This window comes from Corvus kubaryi, unplaced genomic scaffold (assembly GCF_017639235.1).
Source record: "Corvus kubaryi isolate FWS band 111438036 unplaced genomic scaffold, C.kubaryi_AGA036_p1.0 split3-73, whole genome shotgun sequence".
NCBI lineage: Eukaryota > Metazoa > Chordata > Aves > Passeriformes > Corvidae > Corvus > Corvus kubaryi.
Genome location: NW_024582091.1, coordinates 23,698,557 through 23,723,246, shown reverse-complemented (window position 1 = coordinate 23,723,246; position 24,690 = coordinate 23,698,557). Strand labels below are relative to the sequence as shown.

The 24,690-nt window shown below is 37.8% G+C and overlaps 1 protein-coding gene across 1 annotated transcript in view; it reads left to right on the top strand.

The window, feature by feature from the left end:
- The window catches only part of LOC121659007 (prolyl endopeptidase), a 92,229-nt gene that overhangs the window by 31,684 nt on the left and 35,855 nt on the right, over nt 1-24,690 (top strand). Inside the window, exons 8-10 of the mRNA XM_042016683.1 lie at nt 11,385-11,576; nt 20,717-20,914; nt 24,486-24,589. Coding sequence (XP_041872617.1) covers nt 11,385-11,576; nt 20,717-20,914; nt 24,486-24,589 — 494 coding nt within the window. The remainder of the gene's footprint in view (nt 1-11,384; nt 11,577-20,716; nt 20,915-24,485; nt 24,590-24,690) is intronic.

The window sequence follows — 24,690 nt, the reverse complement described above, 5'->3', positions numbered from 1 at the left end:
CAATAATAAACTATTCCTGTCATAGACATTTCATAGGCTAGTTACCTGTTACTAACTCTTCTTGTACTGAATAGCAATATTGTGGTTTCTAGGTTGAGGCCCTTGCATTCAGTGAAAGCCATTTGTGTTTCCATGAAATGATTCATAGTTTAGATCCCTTTGATGGTATGTTGTACAGGTTATTTAGAAGAAGTGATTGTTTTTATAATTTTTCTCATTTCACTGAGGACTTAAAAATTTGGAAAACTGGCAATCTGGCAATATTGCACTGGATATGGAGAGGTTGGGAGGTGGCAGATTTCATATGATTAAATAAAAGTTTAAGCCGTCTCTTTCATGTATAGACTTTATTGATGTAGTTTTTCATTATTATTTTAATTTTGGGGGACTTGTTTGATTTACCTGAACTAGTCTACTTTAGCACACAGCTGAACGTATGGGAAATTAAATACTCATTAAACATTTCAAGTCTGGTGTCAACAAATTCCTCATAGTTCTGAAATTATTTGTATTGTAAAGTCATCATTTAGAAAGAGTAAATGTGCTGTACTTAAGGGTTGTTAGAATTAAGGCTGGGTAGCTCATTTGTGGGCTTTGTTTCTAACTTACTGTAGATTAGAAACATGGCACAATTTTTAAAAAATATTTTTACCTATATGTTAAGAGACCTACTTGCTCAGAATAAAGTTTTATTTTGTCTGTCTGAGAGACAAAAAAAGTCCTTTTCCCTCAAAGAGCACAGTAGCTGGTTGAATTATTTTACTTAAATTTGCAGGGTAGAGTGGAGAAGCAGGGTGATAAAGGGGGGATCTGTCTTGGAAAAAGAGAGACGAAACAGGAGTGCAGAATTAAACAGTATGTTTCATGTGTGGAAATAGAAAATGCTTAATAAATATCTGCCTGATAGAACTTGGAAGATGGCAGCGAATTCAGGGATGAGTCAGCTACTGTGGGAATCATCAAGGAACACAATATAGCCCATAACAAGCTTACAGGAGCTCAAATATTTCTTTCCCTAGTAGGTGAAAGGAATGTTTAGTCTTCCGTTTTTGCTCTTATTGATATACGGCATGTTTTTATTGCAAGAAAATATTTTCTTTTTAAATGTCAAATAAATTGAACAGTTTGTGGCTGTTTTGAATAGATTCATCTAAGCAGATAAGCACATTCAATCAAAAAAACAAAACTGTAAAACCCTCTTTTGCCTTCTTAAATTGTGAAATTCTTCCATATTTATGTTCAATTACATGCCTATCCCATTTTTGCTGTCTGTCTAGACAATACAAATAAAAAAGTAAATTTGCACCTTTTCAATCAGACGCTGAAAGGGAAGACTCAGATTGTTCCACAAGAATCACGAAGAAATGGAACAGAATGATTCTGCTAACAATCCAAAGTAAATTGCTTTGATGAATTGGAAACCTCTGGTTTAACTTTCTCACAAGTTAACTTTTTATGAAACGTGGTTTCTCCAATATTTGCCACTTAATTATTGCTTTAGTAATCTTGAGTTAATGCATTTCATTCCTGCACAGCATGAGTTGTTGCTTCTTTTTGCGTATACTCCCTTTAAATAATAAGTGAGGTGATAATGATGTCATCAAAGACCCTCTGGAAGCATGACACTTTATTAGTTCTGTTGTACTGAAGAAAGTTGTGTCCTGTGCATTCATTGATTCTTCATGTATTTCTCAGGCTGTGGCTCAGTGGAAGTTAATTTGCCCTGTGTTGAGTGGGAAATCATCTTGTCTCTGAATGGAGATCACATCTAATAAATGAGAGAAGTGTATTTCTAAATATTTAGGAAACTTAAAAGGATTTAACTTGTCTGTTTCTACATCTGAAAATTTAGGTGTGTCAATAGGTCTTCCCCCTTTACTGTATGTCGTATTTTTGTCAACAGCTGTAGATTAATCAAATTTGCAGTGCAGTCTCCTGTGATAATCCTTGTCAGATTGTTTTCCCCAGAAGATAATCTACACTGCAGTGTTTCTGTTTCTTTCCATGAACTGTACAGGGAGCATCTGAGCATCTTTTCTGCCTCCCAGATTAGCTAAAATGTTCTTTATGCTTCCCTTCCCCTCTTCACAGGGTTTCTACTGTATACAGACTGAGTCATTTTCCTCTTCAAATGTTCAGGTTGTTTGCTGGGTTTTTAAGTGGGTCATTGTGAGCTACTTGTGCCAAGAATGCTCCTTTTTAGAATAGAAAATCACTGTGGTAAGTAACCTGTGACAAGTACATAATAGCTTCATTTTAATGGGGATTTTAAATTAGTCTGAAAAGATAAGAGATTTGGGGAGGTATTGTTTTCCCTCCTCCCCTACTATCACAGGCCTCTTGTGAATTCCACCAGGTTAACCCAGTTTGTGGCACAGTTTTTGTGACAAAACTCGTTGTTAGAAATGGCCAGGTTTACTGATGGGAATTTTATGTTTACAACTAACTAACCAAACACACTTTCTAAAAAAGTTTTTATTAGCTCATATCAGTGTTTTACAAGTACTGCTTTTCTCAAGACCTGTCATAATTCACAGTATTGTGGCAAGACAATGCTGGGAGAAGACAGCTGGCTGCTCTTTAAGCTTTTGGGGTAATTCCCTTGCTGTACTCTGTTTCAAGTAACTGTGGATATGGGAGCTCTTCCCTTTGTGCTTGCCCCTTTACTTCCTTATGGGGTGAGGTTTCGAAAGATCAGGGACAAAATAATGGGATTCTTGTCTGGATTTGACCACTCTGTCAGCCAACTGATATGGTACTGACCATAGCCAACTGGTATGGTATAATTTTGCTTTATGAATCAGTAGCAGGAGTGCAGTGCCTGTTGGGTCAGGAAGAACAGCACTGTGGGTTCATGTCCAGGTTATCCATCATTCAAGACTCCAGATTTCCCTACTTATCTTGCTAAGCTGCTAGTAGGCTTTTCAACTCTTGACTCCTGTTACAAACATTTAAAAGTGATCTAATGCTAAGTATTTCTTAAAAAACACATGTATTTACCCAGTAGCTGAGCACTGTAAGGCACAATTTTTAGTAGCTATTTTATCAAACTTGTCTTCCATAGTACATACAGCACTCAGGTTTGCTTGTTTGTTGAACCAGTCAAACAAGAAAACTCTCATTAATCACCTTGTTTAACTGTTCTTAGTATACCTGAAAATGCCTCATAGTAGCCAAACAGCTGGATACACAGTAATCAAGCTATTATATATTAGCAAACCTTTTTGTACACCTTACCAAAAAAACCCCAAAACAAAACAAAAAAACCAGACAAAAACCCAACCAACCAAAAAAAACCAAACACCAAACCAAAAAAAAACCCCAACCAAACTGCAAAAACAGTGGGGGTTTTTTTGTAGCATGTCTCTTCATGCTTCTGTGCCTGGTAGTAATTTTGTTTTTTCCTTTTTCTTGAGAAATGAGATTGTCCCTTTTTGATTAGATTGTCAGCCTTGACTGTTTACTCTTTTGAATATGTGATTTGGTGCAGTGGAAAAGGAATTTAGCACCAGTCTGTTGGGTGTGCAAGAAGAAATAAATGAAAGCTATTTCATCACCCTTGGCTCTGAACTTAAACCAGCATGACATTGCCTATTGGTCTTGTTGAAGTTGTCCTTAATATTGACCTTTTTCTTTATTTTGTATTGTGGTAGCAGCTAGGAAATAAAAAAATCAGGATCCTCTTGTGAGTGCTGTAGCACTGTTTTGTGAGTTACTGACTCAGAGTTCTGGGCAGAGCCCCACTTTGCTTTTCCTGGGGGGACCTGAAGCATGAAAACAGAGGGAAAAAAGAAAGGATATAAACCAGCATGGGGAGCAGAAGAGGTGGCTCTTCTTAAAACCTCTAGGCACATAGAAGCATAGCCTTAATGAAAGGCTGCAGTGATTTCTGGAATGCAAAAAGCTGACCGAGTTGGCTAATGGGAAAGCACACCTGAATTGTTGGATTGGAAAGGGAAGCTAGAGACAGGTTTGTTTAAAGTAGGAGGTACAAGGCTTTCCAGAGAGAGAACACTGGTAGGGGCTCTTATGCTTGGGTACTGGGCTGCTTGGAGGTTGGTAGTTTGTGTCTGGTGGGAACAGTGTGAGGTGGTGGGAGGACATATGTAGGGGAATAGGAGCTAGTGAAAAATACTTGAGAACCACTGGCTTGAAAAGATGTGATAAAAATTGAGCAAACACAGAAGTTCACAGCATGCTGGTTGCTTAGTCATTGTCAGCTGGAACTGCTTTGTACCAGACTGGCAGAGAAAGATTGCAAGAAAGAATGTAAGAGCAAGGCTATCTGTCAGAAGGTTTTTGTTTTTTTTGTTTAGAAGGTTGTTCTTTTTTTTCCCCACACTGAGGAAAGCATGTATGTGGCTTGAGGGCAGGTGGAAAAAGGTAATGTTTGTCCACTTCAGTGTTGAAAATAGGATTGTTTGACCTTTTGTGTTTTAGTTTAGTCTTGCAATTTATCAGGCTCTCTAAATAAATAAATAAGCAATGACCAGTGCTATATACAGTCACATCAAAGGGATGAGTCAGTATGTGCTGTGTAGCCTGAAAAAGTGGATCAAAACCTTTGTAATGAAAATGAACAAGAGATGGTGAGGCAACAGCAGACATCAGCTATAAAGTGGAATGTGGTGGGAGGGAGAATACTCTTCCATCTTCTGAAAAACTTTTCTGTGATAGAAGTAACTTTAAAAAAAAGTTTCAGAAATGAATATCAAAACAAGCCTATTGTATCCTAACAAATGGGGAGAAAAAAAATTAGTTGTCTTGAAAAATATGTGGAAGGATCAACAATAGAATGTTTAATAAAAATGTTTCATATCCTTTAAATGTCAGTTTCAGAGTTTTGTCACTGTATTTTTTAATTGTATGTATACATAAATATAAGTAAAAATACATATTTTATATGGGGTTTTTTGAGGCAAATTATTAGCAATAAAAATAAATAAAATTAGCAACAAAAAAAGCACTACAGAGTGTCATCTGTTTGGATTTCTGTAAGGCGTTTGTGATCCCCTACAATTTCCTTCTCTCTAAATTGGAGAGATACGAATTTGGTGGGTGGACTTGTTGGGTGGATAAGGAATTGGATGGGTGATCCCATCCAGAGGGTAGTGGTCAACAGCCCAGTGTCCCAATGGACACTGGTGACAAGTGTCTATGGTCTGATGGGGCCATATGAACTCGGGGGTCCCGTACTGGAAGAGATGCTATATAGACAGTGGGATTGAGTGCACCTTCAGCAAGTCTGCAGACATCATCAAGCCAAGTGATGCTTCACACCTGAAGGATGGGATACCATATAGATGGACCTGGAGAAGCTGAAGGAATGGACCCTTGGGAACCTCATGAAGTTCCTTAGGGTCAAGTGCAAGGTGCTGCACCTGTGTTGGAGTAACCCCCTTTATCAATGCAAGCTGCAGGATGAAGGGATTGAGAGCAGCCCTGCTGGGGCTGAGAAGGACTTGGTGTTGGTGGATGACAAGCTGGACAGGACCCGACAATGTGTACTCACAGCCCAGATAGCCAACTGTAGGCTGCATCCAAAGCAGCGTGGCTAGCAGGGTGCAGGAGGGGATTCTGTGCCTCTGCCATGCTCTCATGAGACCCCACCTGAAACACTGCATCCAGCTCTGGGATCCTCAGCACAGTGAGGACATTGACCTGGTGGAGTGGGTCCAGAGGAGGGCCATGATGAAGATCAGAAGCCTGGAGCACCTCTCCTATGAGGAAAGGCTGAAAGAGCTGTGGTTGTTCAGCGTGAAGAAGAGAAGGCTTTAGGGAGACCTTGCTGCTGCCTCACAACTTTAAGGGAGTCTGTAAGAAAGATGGGGACAAACTTTTTAGCAGGGCCTGTTGCCATACAAAAAGTGGTAATGGTTTTAAACCAAGAAAAGGGTAGCTTTAGATTAGATATAAGGAAGAAGATTTTTACCATGAGTGTGTTAAAACGTTTGAACAGGTTGCCCAGAGAGGTGATGGATGCCCCATTCCTGAAAACGTTTAAATTCAGGTGGGATGGCGCTTTGAGCAACTGGATCTAGTTGAAGATGTCTCTGCTCATTGCAAGGGGGTTGGCATAGAAGGCCTTTAAAGATCCTTTCAAACACAAACTATTCTATGAAATTAAATAGCTTGCTGTTAATTTGAGCAAGGACATCTTCATGCTGTTACTGTTTGACTGGACATTACATATATAAATCACAAAATCATAGACTGTTGAGGGGTTGGAATGGACCTTAAAGATCATCCAGTCCCAACCCTACCTGCCATGGGCAGGGGCACCTCCCATTAGACCAGGTTACACTCAAGACCTTATTCAACTTGGCTTTGAACACCCCCAGGGTAAATAGTATTCATAATGAAGTTATTTTTTAGATGAGGTATTCGTGCTTTTATTTGTTTATTTTAGAGAAAGTGTAGTGTGGGGGAGAGAGATTACCTTTGATGCCTGCTTTTCTGTTGCTATGTTCTGCTGTCTGAGGGCATAACTCCTTCAAAATTAATCATATTTATTCTCTTCTTCTGCCTTTTGAGTGATTATCCCAGTGGAAGTAAAACTGGAGCCTTGAAACTGATTGAGAAATGTCTGCTCATAAAAGTGCTTGATTTCTTTCTTCTGAATTAATCTTTGATTATATCTTGACATGTCTGAACTTTTTAACTCAAAGGAATGAATATTGCTTCCTTCCATTTATTTATATTTTAGATGGCAAATACATTAACTTTCCATGATCATTGAGTAGCTGTCATCCATCATCTGCAAAATGAGTGGTACCCTCTCAATACAAACACAAAAGTTTCATTCCTTTCAGGAACATCCTAACATCACCTTTCCAGTATTCCCTCTCTCAGATGTTTATAAGTGAAGTCAGGTCCCAAGACATAGAGAGATCTTGCTTTTAAAGAGAGTCCAAATTGTTTGGAAATCTCTCTTGCCTTTGGAGACCGGAGTGAGACAATTAAATATTTTGTGGCTTTAAAGAAAAAAGAGGAAAAAAGCCCTGAGTTCTTTTCACTAGCTGCCTGGCTCAGAACAATAGCTTGAGAGCAAGCTGAGTATTGCATGATTCAAAAAGAAATTAGATTCTGATGTGGAAGTAGATGTCTGAGTGAAGGACTCTGCTGTTCAGTTCCCAGAATATGTTATGAACGTGTCACACGGGCCCTGAAACAGTCTGTTCCAATCTGATCTATGCTGTGTACCATGAGATTATCTGTCTTCTACTGAACATTAAACCTAGTGTGGATTAGTACTGTGAAACAACCGTTGTCGGAGAGTTTGTGGCTGCCCCATCCCTGGAGGTGTTCAAATCCAGGTTGGACAGGGCTTTGAGCACCTGGTCTAGTGGAAGGTGACCCTATCCATGGCAAGGTAGTTGGAACTAAATGGCTTTTAAGATCCTTTCCAACCCAAATATTCTGTAATTCTATGAAAATCTAGGAGTTAAAAAATCATGATCTTTCCTTGAGTAGAAGTTTATTTACTTAATGTGTGTACCATAGTAAAATGTGGCATCATTCTTTGGGTTAGAAAACCTGTCCTATTGTTATGAGCCAAACTTCCTGGTTCATTTCCTGAGCTTTCTCAGCACTGTCCCATTTCTAGAAAAACTCTCTAGAAAAAATGTCAAGACAGAATGGAATTTATGGAGATGAACATTTACATCTTCATCTGATAATTTTGATTGCTAGAGCACATGAAAAAAGCCAAATGCAAGTGTTTGCCTTTTGAAAACTTTTTTTCACAGCGTCAGATAACCCTACCATTAAACCCTGTCGCTCCAGCAGGCACAGACAAGAGGTTATTTGCCATGAATTGATTGTTTGGCTTTTCCATGAAACATGAAATATGGAAGTATTGAGAACATTTTGTGAAGTGATTAACAGTGACTCTCAGCAACTCTGTCTTTTCTGTCTAAGGGCGTTGGTAACAAGACCTTGTGGTAATTTATGCTGTTATCAATTTGTTCAGATTAGCTTTTCCTTCTCCTGTAGTTGTCATCATTCAGTTACAGACCTGCTTCATCAAACAGAGCTCTCAGCAGACCGAGGAATGTTTTACTATGTTCAGAGGCCAGTACATGATTGAGGGCTTATTCTGTCATGCTTACTGGTACAATTTCTCTTTTGATCTTCTATGGATCCAAAAACTTTGTTTAAAAATTCTGTCTGTACACTGAATGTTGTTTTGTCCTTTGCAGAAGCCTAGCTCTGTAGGATTGTGATTTTCTGTTGTGTGGCATGGCTTTACTGTCCACTGAATTCTACCTGCAGTTCCTATTGTAATACAGTTATGTGATGATGAATAACTGACTGGTACAAAGGATATAGGCAAAACCATCTGTATCTTTTCAGCAATGTATTTTAATAGGAGGACTGGCAGGGGAGAGGATTAGGGTATAGCAGCAGTATACAGGAAACTGTCATGCTTTTCCTATATGTAATAAATCTGTCTCATTGTATGCTTATGTGGATTAAACTGAAGTCTTCAGTGGTACAGGTGTTAAGAGTAGCCTTAGACTATACAAATGCCACTTCTCAGTGACTCTCCTCAAAGACACATGTTCTCAGAGGGCTGCTGGTGAAACCTGTGTCTTATCAAGATCCAGTTCTTCAACTCCTCCCTCTCCTCCTGTCTTTTTATGAAGAATGGACTGAATGTCCATGCTTCACCTTGTTTTTCAAGTACTTTTTGAAGTCATAACTTACAGACTTACTGTTCTTTTTGTTACTGAGAAGCAAGGCCAGAGTGCTTGACAGGGGGGCAGTGCCATGCTAGTGAGCTCTGTGGGCCTGTCCCTTCCTTGTGTTGCCACTGGCATGACCTGGGGAGAAATGGTGTCTGTCCCCATCACTTTTCAGCCATATTAGTGCCCAGTGAACTTCCTGTGTTTGTCACCAGGTTGTTTTTCCTAGCCCAAAGGAGAAACCTAAGCAGGAGGATCTGAGGCAATGCTAGAACATCCTTTCAGTCACAGCCACAACTAGGTCACCTGCAACCAGCCATAAAGAAGCATCCTCTTATGTCTGATATCTGTGTCATGGCAAAGGGTTTCCTCCTCTCCCTGGAGAAACTACAGCACATACCCTGTGCAGTAATAATGTGTCTGATGTAAGGGCTGCTTGTAGTTGCCTCGTTACCGCCTCTGATCCTGGATTAGATGTTGGCATATTTAACCACTTCAGTGAGACAGTGGTTTAGAAGTATTTCATCTGCAGTATTTGTCTTCTAAGGACTACATAAAAGCCACTTTAGTAAGATGGATGCTCTTGTTTTTGTATACTAACAAGTAAGTGTACCCCTGTAGAATATCAACCTTCTCACTTTTTTACTAGCTGTTCATTTGGGAGTGGATGAACGAGTTGCAAGGAAGTGATACAAATCCCTAATGTCACGTTATTGTCCTTTTTCTTCATGGAATCCAAGTTCTGTTGCACTCATGGAGACTACAACTATTGTGCACATTTGCCATTAAAAAAGTGGGGGTTTTCAACAGTCTGGCAATTTCTTTTTATGAAATCTTGCTCTTCAGTTTAATGGTTTCATTCTGTCAGATACCAGTATTGTTATGGTGTTACTCTGCAGTTAAAGTTTTTATTTACTGAAATGCCTGTGCATGTGACTTGGGATCTTGAAATGGTTTCACTGGTGTTTATCAGGGTTCACTGTAGGCTGGATTTGCTTTTACTGGGCATCAAAGCAGGTTTTCTTTGTAGAACTCACAGCAGCTGAAATGACTTAGCAGGATTTTTCTTCACCATGAAATCTCTTGAGAAGAGCAAAACTTTGGATCTCAGCAAAAATCAAATTTGGGCAATGTATTTACTCAGGATACTAAGTTGACTGGATTATCTGGAAAGTTTGTATTACAACAGTATGCAAAGTAGAATTTTTGGCTTATCTATCACTTTGCATGAAGAGACAGGGAAGTTTTCCTTAAACCAAAATGGCAATTAAGAAATACAAACTTTATGAATGTATCAGGCTGAACTATACTCTGTTATTACATCTAATGGGTTTTAAATGACCTTAGTCATCTTATTGCTTCCTCAATTATTCTTTTCTTTTTTTTAATTTACAGTAATTACAGCTCAGCTATGATCTACTTGCATTATTCTGCTCAGCTTTTAATACTATAAAATAAGCTGAAATGCTTTTATATTGATGCAAACATTGCATTATAGAGTTTCACAAACAGATTTATGAACAGATTATTTCTTTATACTTAAAAGCAAAGACCCAACCTGTAGCTTTAGGAAAAGAGCAGACAGTACACTAAATGTTATTTTAAGATACAAGAGCTTTAGTTTCACATATCAGTATGGATTCTGATTTTTCAGCACAGCTAAAGTATGATACTTAAAATAGTAAGTTTGGATGATAGGTTGGGTTGTAGATATAACAAGTATATTGCATACCTTATCTAGCCTTGATGCTTTTTCTTTCTACTAACCTCTCAACCTATTGAAAAACAGGAAAATGTGAATAAAAAGCAGTGGAGTCTTAAAATCCCATTTCCAGGTTGAGTCAGTACTACCCACTCTGTACCACCGTCTGAAACTGAGGTAATTCATGTTTGAGAAAAGTCCTCTTCTTTTACTGTGATACTCTAGGAGTTTGATAGGGAAAAAGCAATTTCATTCTTCTCAAACCCAGATGTTTTAGCTAACTGTAGTAGTCCTTTGGTGGTGACAAGCTTCTGCAGAACAGCATTTCAGGAATGTTGTTTCTGAGTTGAAAGGGAAATTCCTTATGTTGAAGTTTATTGTACTCATTCCAATAGCATCATTTCTCTTCTGGAGAAGTTCTGGGCTTTTAAGAAGAATGGAAAACTTTCCATTCAAAGTAAAATTTTTTGCAGGAACTAAAATCCCCAAACATTTCTTTATAATTAAATAATAATTTCAGAAAAGCTGTTAAAAATAAAATTGAGCTTGAAAGCTTAGTGCAGTCTTTCAACTCAGCTGCAGCCCTTCATTCAAAGTCTGTAGGAGGGGGCACTTGTGAACTCCCTTGATGAGAACCTGATGTGCTCGATGGCATTGGCTTCTCAGCAGCCACTGTGGTAGAAGCATTTCTGTGGCAAACATTTGAGCTCTCCAGCAGCTCCTTAGGAAAGCTGGTGAAATACTAGCCAGAATTCTGAAAGTATGTTGCGTGTATTTTGCTAAAAATTCCTCAAAACCAGTCATGTTAACATGTCTGTGAACTGGCATTTTTCCACTTGGTATGCATTTTGGCTTTTCCATAGCTGTACTACTTCTGGTCACCGCCATTGCTTGAGAAAGCGCCTACAGCAATTGTCAGGAAGGCCTTGCCCTCAGGTGTTGAAAGGTTTTGTTTGAGGAGAGGAAGAATTGACATTCTATGTCTGATCTTGCAGGAATTCTTCAATGGGTGAAGCTGATAGATAACTTTGAGGCCGAGTATGAGTATGTCACCAATGAAGGAACAGTGTTCACTTTCAAGACAAACCGCCATTCTCCAAATTATCGGTTAATCAACATTGACTTCAGTGATCCAGAGGAATCCAAATGGAAAGTTCTCGTCCCTGAACATGAAAAAGATGTTCTAGGTAAGAATTGATGTCAAGTTAAAGACCTTCTGTTCTGCTTTTTCCAAATTAATTCAGTAATTAGTCTGTTGAATGATCTTTTACAGACCTCCTTGCTTTTTTCCTGTGTTTAAACTTTGTTTAGGATTTGCAATTAAAAGACTTGCTGAGATCCAAATGATTCAGAATATCTCTTTCTCTCTCTCTCCAACATCCTGTGTGGCCCTACTGAAGTTGCTTCATCTGTCCTTGTTTTAATTCTGTGTTTGTAGGAAATGAGGGAAAGTATTTTCCTGCTTCATGTCAGTGTAATAAATATTTACTAGACAGCCAGGGATTACAACAAGAGGGACTTTGTAAGCAGAAAGAAGGGAAAGAGCAAATCTGGCTGTACTGCAGCATGCTTTGAGCAGAATTGGTGAGAATCTGGGACGGGATTTTCTTTTGTTCCTGGAATAAGAGGAGTAAACAATACTTGAAAAAAAAAGCCTCAGGAAAGTTGAAGAGCATGGAATTGTTAAAATAGAAAAGCGAGCTCAAAACATAAATCTTTGGTTTTGATATAATTAAAATAAAGGTATATTTTTTAATCCCATCATTTTGCAGAAGGTTCTATGAAAGCTTAGAATTAGTTTCAGATAATACAGATAAACCTCCTCTGAGCTGTTTTTCCCAGATGCTTAGTGTACATTTATGTAGTTTGCTCTCCATACAGTACAAGATACAATTATGATTTATCTGACTGGCATAATTAGTTACTCAAAAATATTTTGAATTTTTTATTAATAAATTTTTATGCAAATTCCTTCATGTGTGCTACTTTTCCAGTCAAGAGCTGCTTTGTAGAATAAGTAGAGCTCTCTTTGTGTATATGATGTGGTATGTGCATATACAGTAACTTATGTCTTTCCTCACTAAGACAAACCTATTTTACTACTATTTCAAAGCCATCTTAAGGCTTTTGTCACTTATAAACAAAAGTCTTAATTTCTGTCTGCAGTTCACAATGTGTCCTGTGTGATTTCTGCCACAACCTAGATGTACCAGTGTGACATAAATGTTGATTCTGAACATATCCAGAATTGTAGTGATGTTGCAAATGACTGGGGTCTAGAATATTGAGACAATTTTAGCAAATGGAAATATAGCAAATTAGACCTTGGTGAGGCACAATTCTTTTTTTAAGATTGTGAACTATTTGAATCAGGAACAACCTGCATCTTAAATGAAGTATGTTTCAAGTCCTAAGCAGAGAATTAATAATAGATGTAAGTGAAAAATTGCTTTCAAGTCTTAATTTTGGTCATGTGCAAATTCACTGACAGTCTGTTAAGCTATGCTTAAGTTATGAGGAGCAGCAGTTTATAAAGTGGGACCAAATTGAAGGATTGACTTGGATGTGGTGAGTGTCTAAACAGAATGGGACAGAAAGGTGTGACTGACATGAAATGTGGTTACCATGTGTGGATTTACCTGAAAAGTGGTCTAGGCAGCCAAAGGAGCTTTGACCAGTGGCTCTGTAGCACTGACTATCTATTCCTTCCCAGTAAGATAAATGCCAGATCTGCTCTTCACTACACTGTGGTATTTAGCTCTACTCCATTTTGCTTTCATGCTAAGGGCAAAGTCATGATGAGTTCATGTTCATGCACAAACAAAAAAAATTCATGCATGCATGAAAACATTCATTTAATGACTTATACATGACAGCCTTTACTGTACAGACTTAACAAGAACTGCGCTTAAAAACCTGAAAGCTCAGATGAACAGGTTTGCTGAGGACACTGGCCTTTAGACTGTAAACCCAACAGGCATTCAGCTCTTAAACACTTGAAAGCAAACATAATCTGAGTATCAAACCATCAGGGTGACTTCCAGGAATATGTTGTGTGTCATTAATCTTTTACTGTATTTGAATGTGAAGCCAGAATAGGCAGTCATATGTCTGCTTCTCTCTCTAGCTTTTTTGGAACAGTATGTAAAGAAATTGGATTAAACTAACAAATGAAAGAGTCTCCCTAAGAAGATGAGTTTTAAGTAGAACTTAATAAATCTATAGTAGATCTTACAGTAAAGTAAATTTAAATTGTTCAGTTGCTTCTTTGTGACAGACACTTGCAGATTAGTGTTGTGTCCTTAGCACCAAGATAAGGGAGTTTTATCATGTTCAGGAAGTTGCAGTCCTGAATAAATAAAAAGCCTCACTCCATCACTTGATGTAGCCAGCAAGCAAGCCAGTCTCCATGTCAGGCTTTTTTAGTCATTCCAAGCTTTGTTAAGGAAGATGTAATTATAGAAATGACTGTTAATAATTCATTCTTGAAAACGTTGCAGTCAAGTGAATTTGATTTGTGTGATAAAGAGATGACAATGTAATGAAGCTCCTTCTGCAAAAGCTAAGACATTAATGATTCAGAGAGTAAATGGGTATTGCTGCTTGTCCAATTTTACTTATGTGTGGGAGTGATGTAGTTTAGCTGTATTAGTATTTCTTTATAAGCATTATAGTTAGTGATACCCTATGTCACAAACGTGTTTTATTGGGCTATGTGGATCCTGCTCTGAGTGACCTGCCTGGAAGCCATAGCCTGTTCATTTCTGTGTCTTAACTTAGATTCAATTTCATAAAAGCTGTAGTTACAGAAATAGGTTTATTTACAAGTAATAAATTCAGGATTGAATTAAGAATATCTGCCAGTGTCCATCACTGGCATAAAGAGATGTTCCACAAAGTATCATTGTATTCTTAGAAAGACGCTGCAGCTAATGCAGTCTAACCAAGAAATAAACACACATGCCTTCGTGATGGTGTGAATGTCATTTGGTTCCCTCAACATATTCTTTAAGATAGACTTTTCTTTTGGCTTTGACCCTTTCTTTTTCAATAACTGTTTATAAATGAGATAATTGGGAAATAAAGGGAAAAATCAAGCATATTCCTGCAGTGAGGTTGTACACACACTTCATTTTACAACTGTCAGCAGGGATTTCACACAGAGATGAGGTAAATTTAGATCTCTACTCTGTGAGCTGAGGGGAAGCAATAAATGACAGCTATTTTAAAATGAAATTGAAGAGGGTGCCTCAGAGCATATTGTAGTGTGATGAGACTCATTTCCTTCCCTTTGGAGTTTGTTTATAAAGTGTTAGTTTTAATTTTCAGGGAGTCTGAAATAAAACCACAGGAGAGATTCACATCTGACATTGAACTTGTGCTTTAAGTGACCACATAGCTGCAAGAAGCATGCTGAATTGAAGAGCAGCTATGAAACCATAAATGCAGACTGACCATAACAGACACTGCAACCCTAGTTCTAAGGCACAGGATAAACCTGCTGGGTTTAGAAGCTTAAATTATTCCTTTTAAGAACTGTGAGAACCCCCAGTGCACCCAAAGTGCTCAATACTGGTAGAATGGGGTGAGTGGAGAGCAGCAGTTAGTATCCAGCCCTTTCCTTGTGACAATGAAAAGCAGATCTCCTGAGCAAGGAGGGTTGAGAAATAAGACGTATTCCTGAATGTGTTGTAGATGTGGAGAGGGATCTTGAACAGTTCCTTGAATCTCAGTTGGCCATTTAACAAGCACAGGCAAAGCTAGCAGTGCTCCCTGTACCTTGTACACACCTGCACACCTAAACTCAGTGCATGTAAAATGCTTCTGTTCCCGCAGCTACAATGTGCCACTCCCAAGTGAAAAATAGTATTTTTCTTTATACCTTTAACCTGCTAACTAATTCATAAATGCTTAAAGTCTGAAAGGAGTGCCAAATCCTTGATTTGTTGAAATTGGTTGAAGCTTTCCCATTAACTTTAACATGGCAGGCTGCCACTGAGGATGGGGTCTCAGTGAGAAGACACATGCTTTATATTGTGAGGGCTTGACAACATTTACTTACATGTAAATTATTCACGTTTTATTCTGTAAATTGCTCATGCTTTACTTGCAAGTCTACTCAAAAGTAGACTTGAGTGGTGGTTACCGGTCATTTTAGTTGAGATCAGCATTGGTACCTGTTAATGTGCAGAGACGGTGAAGTTTATGGTCTCTGTCTGTGATGCCCAAAAAAACCACCATGACCTTCCAGGTCTGTCTTGCAGCTACAGCTTTGACGGTCCATTGAAATACATTAATTATTCTCACTCAACAAGACATGCTTTGAGTGGATGCATAAGCACAGTGTACAGCAAGTAACTCAGCAATTCTTGCTGAAGCTCTGTGCTGTCTGGCTCTTCTAGTGTGGTGTGTTCTCCATCAGCATTTCAGCCTGCATCTGTCAAAGCATGTTTGTACATTCGGACACTTAACATGCTGTAGCTACTGTTGCAGAAGGGAAAGGTCAAAACTGTTTTAAGTCATTAAGGTTAGTGGCACAGATATTCAGTGTGAGGATTCAACCCTTTTTTCTCCTGAAACTATTTCAAAAATTTGTTCATAGCAACATTGCAGGTGCCAAGTTAATGGTTTTGTGACTAATGACAGCTGTCAAGATAAAAAAAAAGTTTTTGGAAAGTAGCAGTATATGAATTTCTGAAAGATTGAACTAAAAGTTCTAGACATGGTTGAGCTCAGTTTTCTAGGCTTTGTTAAGAAGTGTATGTCCTCTAGCCCAAATTTAGCTATTGAAGAATTGTGTGTAACCTATTGTAGTCATCCAAGTGGTCACTGTAATATTCAGAGAGAACTGGCCAGTACCAAGGATAATTCTTCACACCTGCTTTCATTACTTAGGACTGCCTCCAAGTGTGTTTGTCTCTTTCTGATGCCTGAAGCAAGATGCTCAGGTTGGAGAAGGCAACCTCTTTGTGTTTATTGTATAGGAATATAAATCCTGTGCCTGATGGATGTTGGAAGTAGGTAGGTCGACAAATTTAGGTGTAACCAGGAGAGTAACTGCTCTGTTTTAACTGAAAATAAACTGACCTATACACTTGTAGGAACCCAGAGTGCCGAGAATATTTCTCTGCCTGTTTTTAAGGATTCTTACCCTCCGGAACAACACTGTTTTAGCCTCCAACCTTGGAAAAAATTACCAATGGTCAGACAAGAACTAGAAAATACAGTGGTGTGAATTAGGTGATAGACTACTATGTAAGATTGTCACAGGGTGAAAAATTTAGAGGTTTTGGGCTTCTCTTTGTAGTAAATAGGTAAGAGTAAAAAATACCAAAATGGAGGATTGTTGTTGTTCTCTAAACCTTCTTCTCCTTCTACTACTCCATGTTCTACAGTAAAAGTAGTTTGGAATGATTGGATAGAAAATTCCTCAGTTCCTAGTCATGTTACTGAATAATTGGTAGGAAAGTGAAAATAATGTACTTTTTTAGTAACTGTTGGTTAAAATATCTTTAAAAGGCTGTGTAAATCTTGACAGAGAGGCTTCACTCCTGCTTTTCTGTGCTCTATGCTGTACCTGGGTCACGCTAATGGCTCTGTTCCTCTGATAAGACTTAATAAGCAACTATTTGGAGGCATTGAAACTCAAGGAAAAGTCTCAGTTTATCTTTGAAACACCTTGCAAGGACTTTTACTGGAGGGACTTGATTTACGGCACGGTTCAGTGTCAACACTGGAGAGGTTTTGGATAGTTAGCTTTTTAAAAAACACCACTTGTGTGAGTGACACTGCTCAGCAAGTAATTCACAGTATCCCAGAACAGAGTATCCAAAATAAATGTTTCAATGTTTTATTTCTCCCCATTGTCTATAAAGGGTGCCTACAGCAGTGATGTCAGGCTTAGACAGGAGATTTGAAAGCATACAGTCTTAAAAGTTTCTATGAAATAGAGGCATGCAGGATGCATCCTGTACTGCACAAGCAAAACCAAAAGGTTGACTGCTAATGCAACACACCCGACAGTATCTGTGGTTGTCAGTGCTGAGCATGGGAATAGCAGAGGCTCAGCTTAAAGCTTGCAGTCAAAAACTAGCTCTTGTTAATAATTCAGCATTGTTTTAGCTTGCTGTGTATGTAAGCGTTGGTTCTTAGTGTCTTCTTTTTCTTCTGGTCTTTCAAGTCTGCTTCAGTGTTTTCCTCTATTTTGATTTTTATATTTCTTTGTAGCTTCCATTACTGTAAGTTTTGGAGGCAGTTAGCAATGCATCAAAACCAGTTATAATACAGGTACTGTACACAGAAGCTATGTTCCTAAATCTCATGGAATGTTTTAAAAACATTTTGCATTGTCTTCTCATCTGTTATTTTCACCTTGCTGAGAGCATCTAATTTGTAAACTGAAGAGGTGATGGAGAGTTAATATTGCTCCTTCCTAGGCAAGTTCCTTAGTAGCAGGAATCCCCACATAAGACAGCAGCCTTACTCCTGGGCAATTGAACCTTTTTAATAAAAAGAGTAATATCTCTTCATAAATATATGAATAATAATAAGTCAAAGTAATAATGTACTTCGGCTCTTAATGAAAAAATCCATTAAACTGAACTGCTTAATCAAATTATTAGTGAGGAAATAAAGCATCACCACAATACAATTTTAAAATAAAAATTCCTTTTTTTTTTTGTTGAGGTAAAGCTATATATATACATTTGAAGTTGATCTGAGAGTGTTTATAATCCATTTTGTGAAACTTTTTTCAAGAAATTTTGGAGTAAAACTGGACATTTTAATTATAGATGTTGCTGAGAATACCAGTGGGATCTTATACTCATTGCAGAGCCATTAATTCTGCATGCAAAAAAGGTGTGTTACTGCTGGGATGCTAACTTTTTAATTCATATTTTGTGTTAATAAACCACTTTAAAATGTTGGCAAATTTGTGCAGTGACAGTGTAAAAAATATTTTAAATTACTACATGCTCTCCTTGTTTATACAGTCAAGAATGATTTTGTCTTTCAAAATACATAATTGAATAGAACTATTAACTTACAAAGTTTATTATGTTCTCCAGACTCACTTAAGAAATTTTAGCCACCCTAGAGCTAAAATTACACATCAATTACTAATTTATAAACAACGTTATGTTATGCTCTATCTTATTATTTCAGATCATGGCTGAAATTTCAGTTAGCGTCCTCTGGGGCTTTGGTTAGAAAATTCCCAAATTTAGACTAGAAGCTCATGAGGGAGTTAGAAAGTTTGAGGATAAAAAAATATGAACTATATGAAAATGTGAAGGTGTTTAGGAAGAGGGGAGTAGTAAAGCTTTATTTAGGTGTTTATGAAACGTGACTTCATGTGTCTGGAAAGACAAGTATTACATTTCACTGGTCCTTCAGAAACAAGCTAAAATTATTTTAAGGTCTTTGAGCTCTAGGGGGTCATGACAGACCTGAAAGCATATAGTATGAAAGCATATGGTATGCTTTCAGAATAATGGGTTTTGACCTTCAACTCAGAAAAAACTTCTTACCTTAATGGAAGGGGCACATGATACAACTCAGAACTTTTATTCTGGAACCTGAATATGCAAAGATGCATTTGTAAGACTGTCTTCTTTACAGCTCTGTGAATTCAAATTATTTGGTTTTATAGGACTTTGAGGAAACTGGAAAGAGCTGTTAAGATGTGAATAACATAAAGTATCATAAAACTGAAATTCTGTCAATTTTTACATGCTTATGTTCTAATATTTTTTCCTCCGGTGTTGTCACATTAAACTCTCCATCTGACAGTGCTGCTTTGGCATTACCGTGTGCCCCCCTGTCAGTCCTTCCTCAGTTTTCTTGCTCATTTGGTTGCATCTCCTCATTCTTTGCTTCCAGCAGATTAAAAAAAGCCATTGTCCAACACTGGTACCTTGCCCATGATTTAGATATCCAGTTTGACTTGTCAGAGAAGAAGTTGTGCATATGTATTTGGAAGAGGATAAGAATTACCTCCTCACCTAGTCTTACAGACAAATAAAAATGTTCCACATTACCTCCTTCAGGATACTTTCTTTAATTTTTCATCTTGCTTGTATTTTGTCTTGCTTGTATCCAATTTGTGAATTAAAGAGAAGTTAAAATACTTTTGTTGCAAATTAATTTCTTAAATGACACAAATACTGAGCAAGATTAAGGCGTTTCAACCTTTCTCCTGTCTGTAGGAGTAAATAAATAGACTTGTCACTAGAGATCTAAAGCCAATGGCACAGGAGACAGTATGTTACATTATATATCATGGGTGAACTGGAGCTCCAAAGAGTTTCTACACTTTACAGGCTATAGAGATGGAGATTGAAATGAGATAGTTGGTAGAACCACTGAGATTTTTAGAAATTGCCAGCCCAGGTATTTTATTTTAATTGGTTTTAATATTCTAAAGTCCAGTTGAAAAATTAGCATGCCATGAAAAAAAGATTCATATATTTCTAGTAATTATTCCAAGGAACAAACTCAGGATGGGAAAAGTTCTGTGGAGCAGAAGCTCTCATTCCTGCATAGCTGCACAGACAAGGTGGGACTAGGACTAGGACTGCCAGGAGAGGCATAAAGGCAATGAACCTCTGGAGGGTGATTTGTTCCTGGGTCCTTTTGCTGGATTGAGTTCACTGGGCTGCATCCTGCTCCTATTACCTTCCAGTCTCAAGAATGCTGTTTAACAACATTAGCATCTTGAAAAAGTACGTGGGGGGTTTTTAATGGCATGATGAGAGTCTCACCCCAGAAGAGCCCTTTTCTTAGACCCAGTAGGGCTTGCTTAGAAGAATAGTCTCCTGATTACTTAAGCAATAGAACCAAGACTAATAGTAACGTCTAGGTTCTACACCTCAATGTGCAATATGGGATCACATCTTCTTTCCTTATGAGTTTAGTTTGTATAAATCATAATGAGTGCTTTGATTTTCATGACTTTCCGTAAGTATTGCAGGCAAAGATAAATGTTTTGCTTGGGTTATGCATTGAAATATGTGATATTTAAGAGCAGTTTTGATCTATAAATATCCCAAATGCATAAGCATATTGATTAAGCAATTCTTTATTCCTGTGTCTGCATAAATTAACTTTAAGCAGCATGGTTAATGCATTTCCAGAGAATGCCAGACTTTATTTTGGGTTCATTTACAAAGATTTAAGAGTTAAAGGCAGTGCGTGTCAGAGATTTTGCTGCATGCATTTAGGTATGCTAAAGAATTTTAGGATCAAAGTTTATCTGATTGCTTTCTTTCTTACATTTTTTAATTGTATTTTCTGTGGCTTTGTTTTTGTTTTCCATTTTGTGCAGAATGGGTTGCTTGTGTGAGGTCCAATCTCCTGGTTTTGTGCTACTTGCATGACGTGAAGAATGTCCTGCAGCTTCATGACCTAGCCACTGGTGCACATCTCAAGACTTTTCCCCTAGAGGTTGGCAGTATTGTGGGATATAGTGGCCAAAAGAAGGACACTGAAATATTCTACCAGTTTACTTCCTTTTTATCTCCAGGTAAGATTTTTTGTCTGAAGTTATTGTTTGTTTTCCCGAGAACAGTGTCTTCCTCATTTTCTGTAGTTTAGTAGTTATTTGGTATGTCTAAGATGCAGATAAAACTGCTTCCACCCACGTTAGCAGTGGTTGTACACATCAAAATGTATCAGTCCTTGATCCATCAAGGCTAAATAATGTGCCTACTAGTATTTGAGACACCTGCATTAAGACTAAAGACTAACTTGTACTGGAGATAAAATTGTAGCATTTTCACAGTTCTTGCTTCATACAGCAGGATAGAAGGTGAAAAACTCAGTAAAAGATAATTGTTAATGTGTTTGATGTGATTTTTTTCACAAGTTTAAGGAACATTAATAGAAGTCACAGAAATTGTTCTCTGACAGTTTTATGATCCATTTATGCATAGCCTTATATGAGCATCCTTACTATCTGTCCTTACAGTGTTGGATTGCTGTAGGAATCTTCTTTGTACAGTCCTGCAAAGCTGGAGCTGTCCAAAGCATTACATAATACAGGTGTGGCAAAACAGTAAATATTCTAGCATTTTGCATTGGAAGGGAGTTTCTACACAGTTGTCAATCTAGTATATGACAAGAAAATGTATTTACTGTTCACTCTTCTTTTCTTCTTCTTTCTTTATGGCCCAAACAATCAATACCTAATACAAGACAGGATTCAAATATGGAGGAGCAGATAGGCTTCAGGATCTTTATCTTCTTCCAAGGATGTGTATTGTAAGGGGATAAAAAATGTTCTTATAGCATCTGACCTATGTTTTTGCTCTGTTTCAGTTAGAACACAGCAACGTTATGTTGCAAAATGGCTGTATAATAGTTTTGATAAGTTTGCTGGTTTTGCTAGAAAGGAATATGTCAAATTATCAAAATTAGGTTTCAAACTTGGCAGATAAGAAGTGTGATGAATTTCCTTTTATGTTACTCTTTACATAAACAGAACTATGATGTGTTATGTTTTCAGTTCCTCTTTTAAACAACATTCAGATTGTTGTAGGTATTGCAGCTCGAGAGTAGCTTGAGGACACTCTTGCATTTATCTCTTAACTTCATCCACCTTGATGGTTTGTAGTTCACTTGCCCACATCATGGGCCAGAAGTTGCCAGTTTTACAGGCCTGCACTATTCATCTCAGCTGAGCCAGCAGAGTCTCTGCAGCTGTGTAGGGGAAGTGCACAGATCTGTTTTAGCCTGTGGCTTTCCAGCCGGCCAGTAATGGCTTCTCTCACTGCCTGCTGGCTGCTTAGGCAGATTGTTTTTCTCCTTTTCATTCATTTGCTTAGCATCTACAAAAAATTCACTATGTCATAGCTCTGCTAACTGGGGCAGAGTGACCTGGAATCTGGAAGAAAAAGGGAAGGTAAGAAATGTAAGTAGACTGTATGGGGATAAGGAAAGAATGAAGAAAGCAGAGAGGTAATTTTTAGGTAGATTTATGGATCCTCCTTAGTTTGTGTGAAACCTTCATTCACCTCATCAGTGGAATAATCATACAAACGGTATGGGGCTGATCCTTGGTTAACCAGATATTCCTACTTTACTATTGGAAATCAATATAATTTGCACTTGTATTAAGTTGGATTACTGGGTTTTTTTCTAATGAGAAATAAATTAACATACTTGTGTTTAATACCTACAACAAAAGTAATAGTAAACATATATATGAAATAAGGAATAAAGCAGTTCTAAACCCATATATGTTGACACCATGAAATAATTTTTGTTATTCCCTGAAAAATATGGTTATCCCCGCTGTCCACTCTAGTCAGATGCTTAGGTGACCACTCTGTCGTTTTGCATTTATTTAGCACCCAGCAAAACAGTTAGAAATATTACAATGCTTTTTGATATTAACTTCTGTGCCACTAAAAATAGAACAAGAGATGCAGTAGCAGGGGTTGAATTGCATGTTACTATAACATTAGGTTGATTTGCTCTGGAAATGCAGTCTGTGACTGTGCTTACCCTTCCTCATGTGGTTTGCTAAGACGTGGCAATTCTGCCTGCTCTGTGTGCAGCATTTGCCAATACATTACCCAGCCTAGGCAGCTGCCTGTGTGTCAAACAGCTGCTCTGCCTGTTACTGCCTGGAGCGCCTTACACTGCAGTTTTGCATCATTTTCTGGAGCCTAATCTTTAAGGATAATGCTGCCTTAATGCTTCTTTGCACCTGATTACGCTTGCTAGTCATTTTGTGATAAATGAAAAAAAAATTCCAGCAGATTAGGGGAGTCCTTTTAGTCCCCTGTTAATGCCCTGTTATGGCAAAAGGCTTTATTGGTTGCTAGAAACGTTAGTTTACGTCTGCATTTTTTTATCAATCTCTATCTTCCTGATTTTCTAGTCTATAAAAGTGACTTAAAGAGACAATTCCCTGGTATCAGATAAGTTTCCTCATTATTTCGTGTTTTAGTCAGTATGAACTTTTATAGTTATAACTTCTGTAATAATTACTTCTGTTTCCTGAATGTATCTGTAATGCAGTATTTCAGTCAAGTCCTGCCCACCTTGGTTAACTTCATTACATTGAGGATCCCAGTAAAGTGCTTACTGCCATACCTTTTAGTGTTCTTTTCCCTAATATATGTTCTAAATTTTGCAAGGACCAGCTTGTTGTAAAGGAGAAAAAGAAAGGATAATTAACACTCAAGTTAGTTTATGTATCACATGTATCTGTAGTACAGGCATGAATACTAGGATTTTTTAGTATGTTAACCAGTGTGCAAACACCACAGTCATGTTGTATGACACATACTTAAATGTTATTAGGGTTGAATGACAGGAAATACGTTTTATCGTTTAAATGCAAATTTATTAGTGGCTAATTACACATCTGTGTAATGTCTAGATAGCTGCAGTCCCTGTGACTCAGTCTCTGCTGAAACCTAGAAGTTTTATACTGTTTATAGATACGAGTTTTGTCATGTGCACAGCCCTTTGGAAATCATATATACAACTCAAGTGAAGTTGTCTTCAAACCTGCAGGATCAGGATGTAAAAGAAATTACAGAAGACTGTATTTTGTTCAGTTCCATAGGTAACCTGTGCCAGTCTGCCACAATTTCAAGTGGATGTTTAGCTCTTACTGTTACCTGGAGTCCATTTGAATTTTAATTTCAAATATTTTATCACAAGGAGAAAAATGTTGACCTGAGTGAAATTCTTGATATATTTATTCTCAGTCTGGTGGATCTAAAGGAGTGTTTTAAAATTGGCTTTATATTTCTTTCTTCCAGCATTACCATTCTCAATAAGTGCTTTCTAACTTCATGAAAACACTTTTTTTGCCCTATTTTGCTTAAGCCCCCTGGCTTTGTGTGAGTGGTGAGAATTATTCTTTCTGTACAGAAAGCCTTTGCACCCTCCCTAGATGAAGTGCATGTATGTAAGTGTTAAATTATGTAATAAATGAAAAAATGCGTCCAGAAGTACTGTTTTTCACCCTGCTGAGTTACCTTTACCATTCATTACTCCATCACAGTGCCTAAACTGGCGTCTTTTTAATGATAGCTATGTATTAAGCTGTCAAACTTGCACTGTATTCTGTATTTTAGGTATTATATATCACTGTGATCTGACCAAAGAGGAACTGGAGCCAAGAGTTTTCCGAGAAGTGACTGTTAAAGGATTTGATCCTTCGGTTTACCAGACAATTCAGGTAATAAACATGAACCCTGCTGTCTTGCTCTAATCACCTATGGCAGAGCTCAAGACAATTGGACTTGGCTCTTGGTGAGGAGACTTGCTTTAGAACCCTAC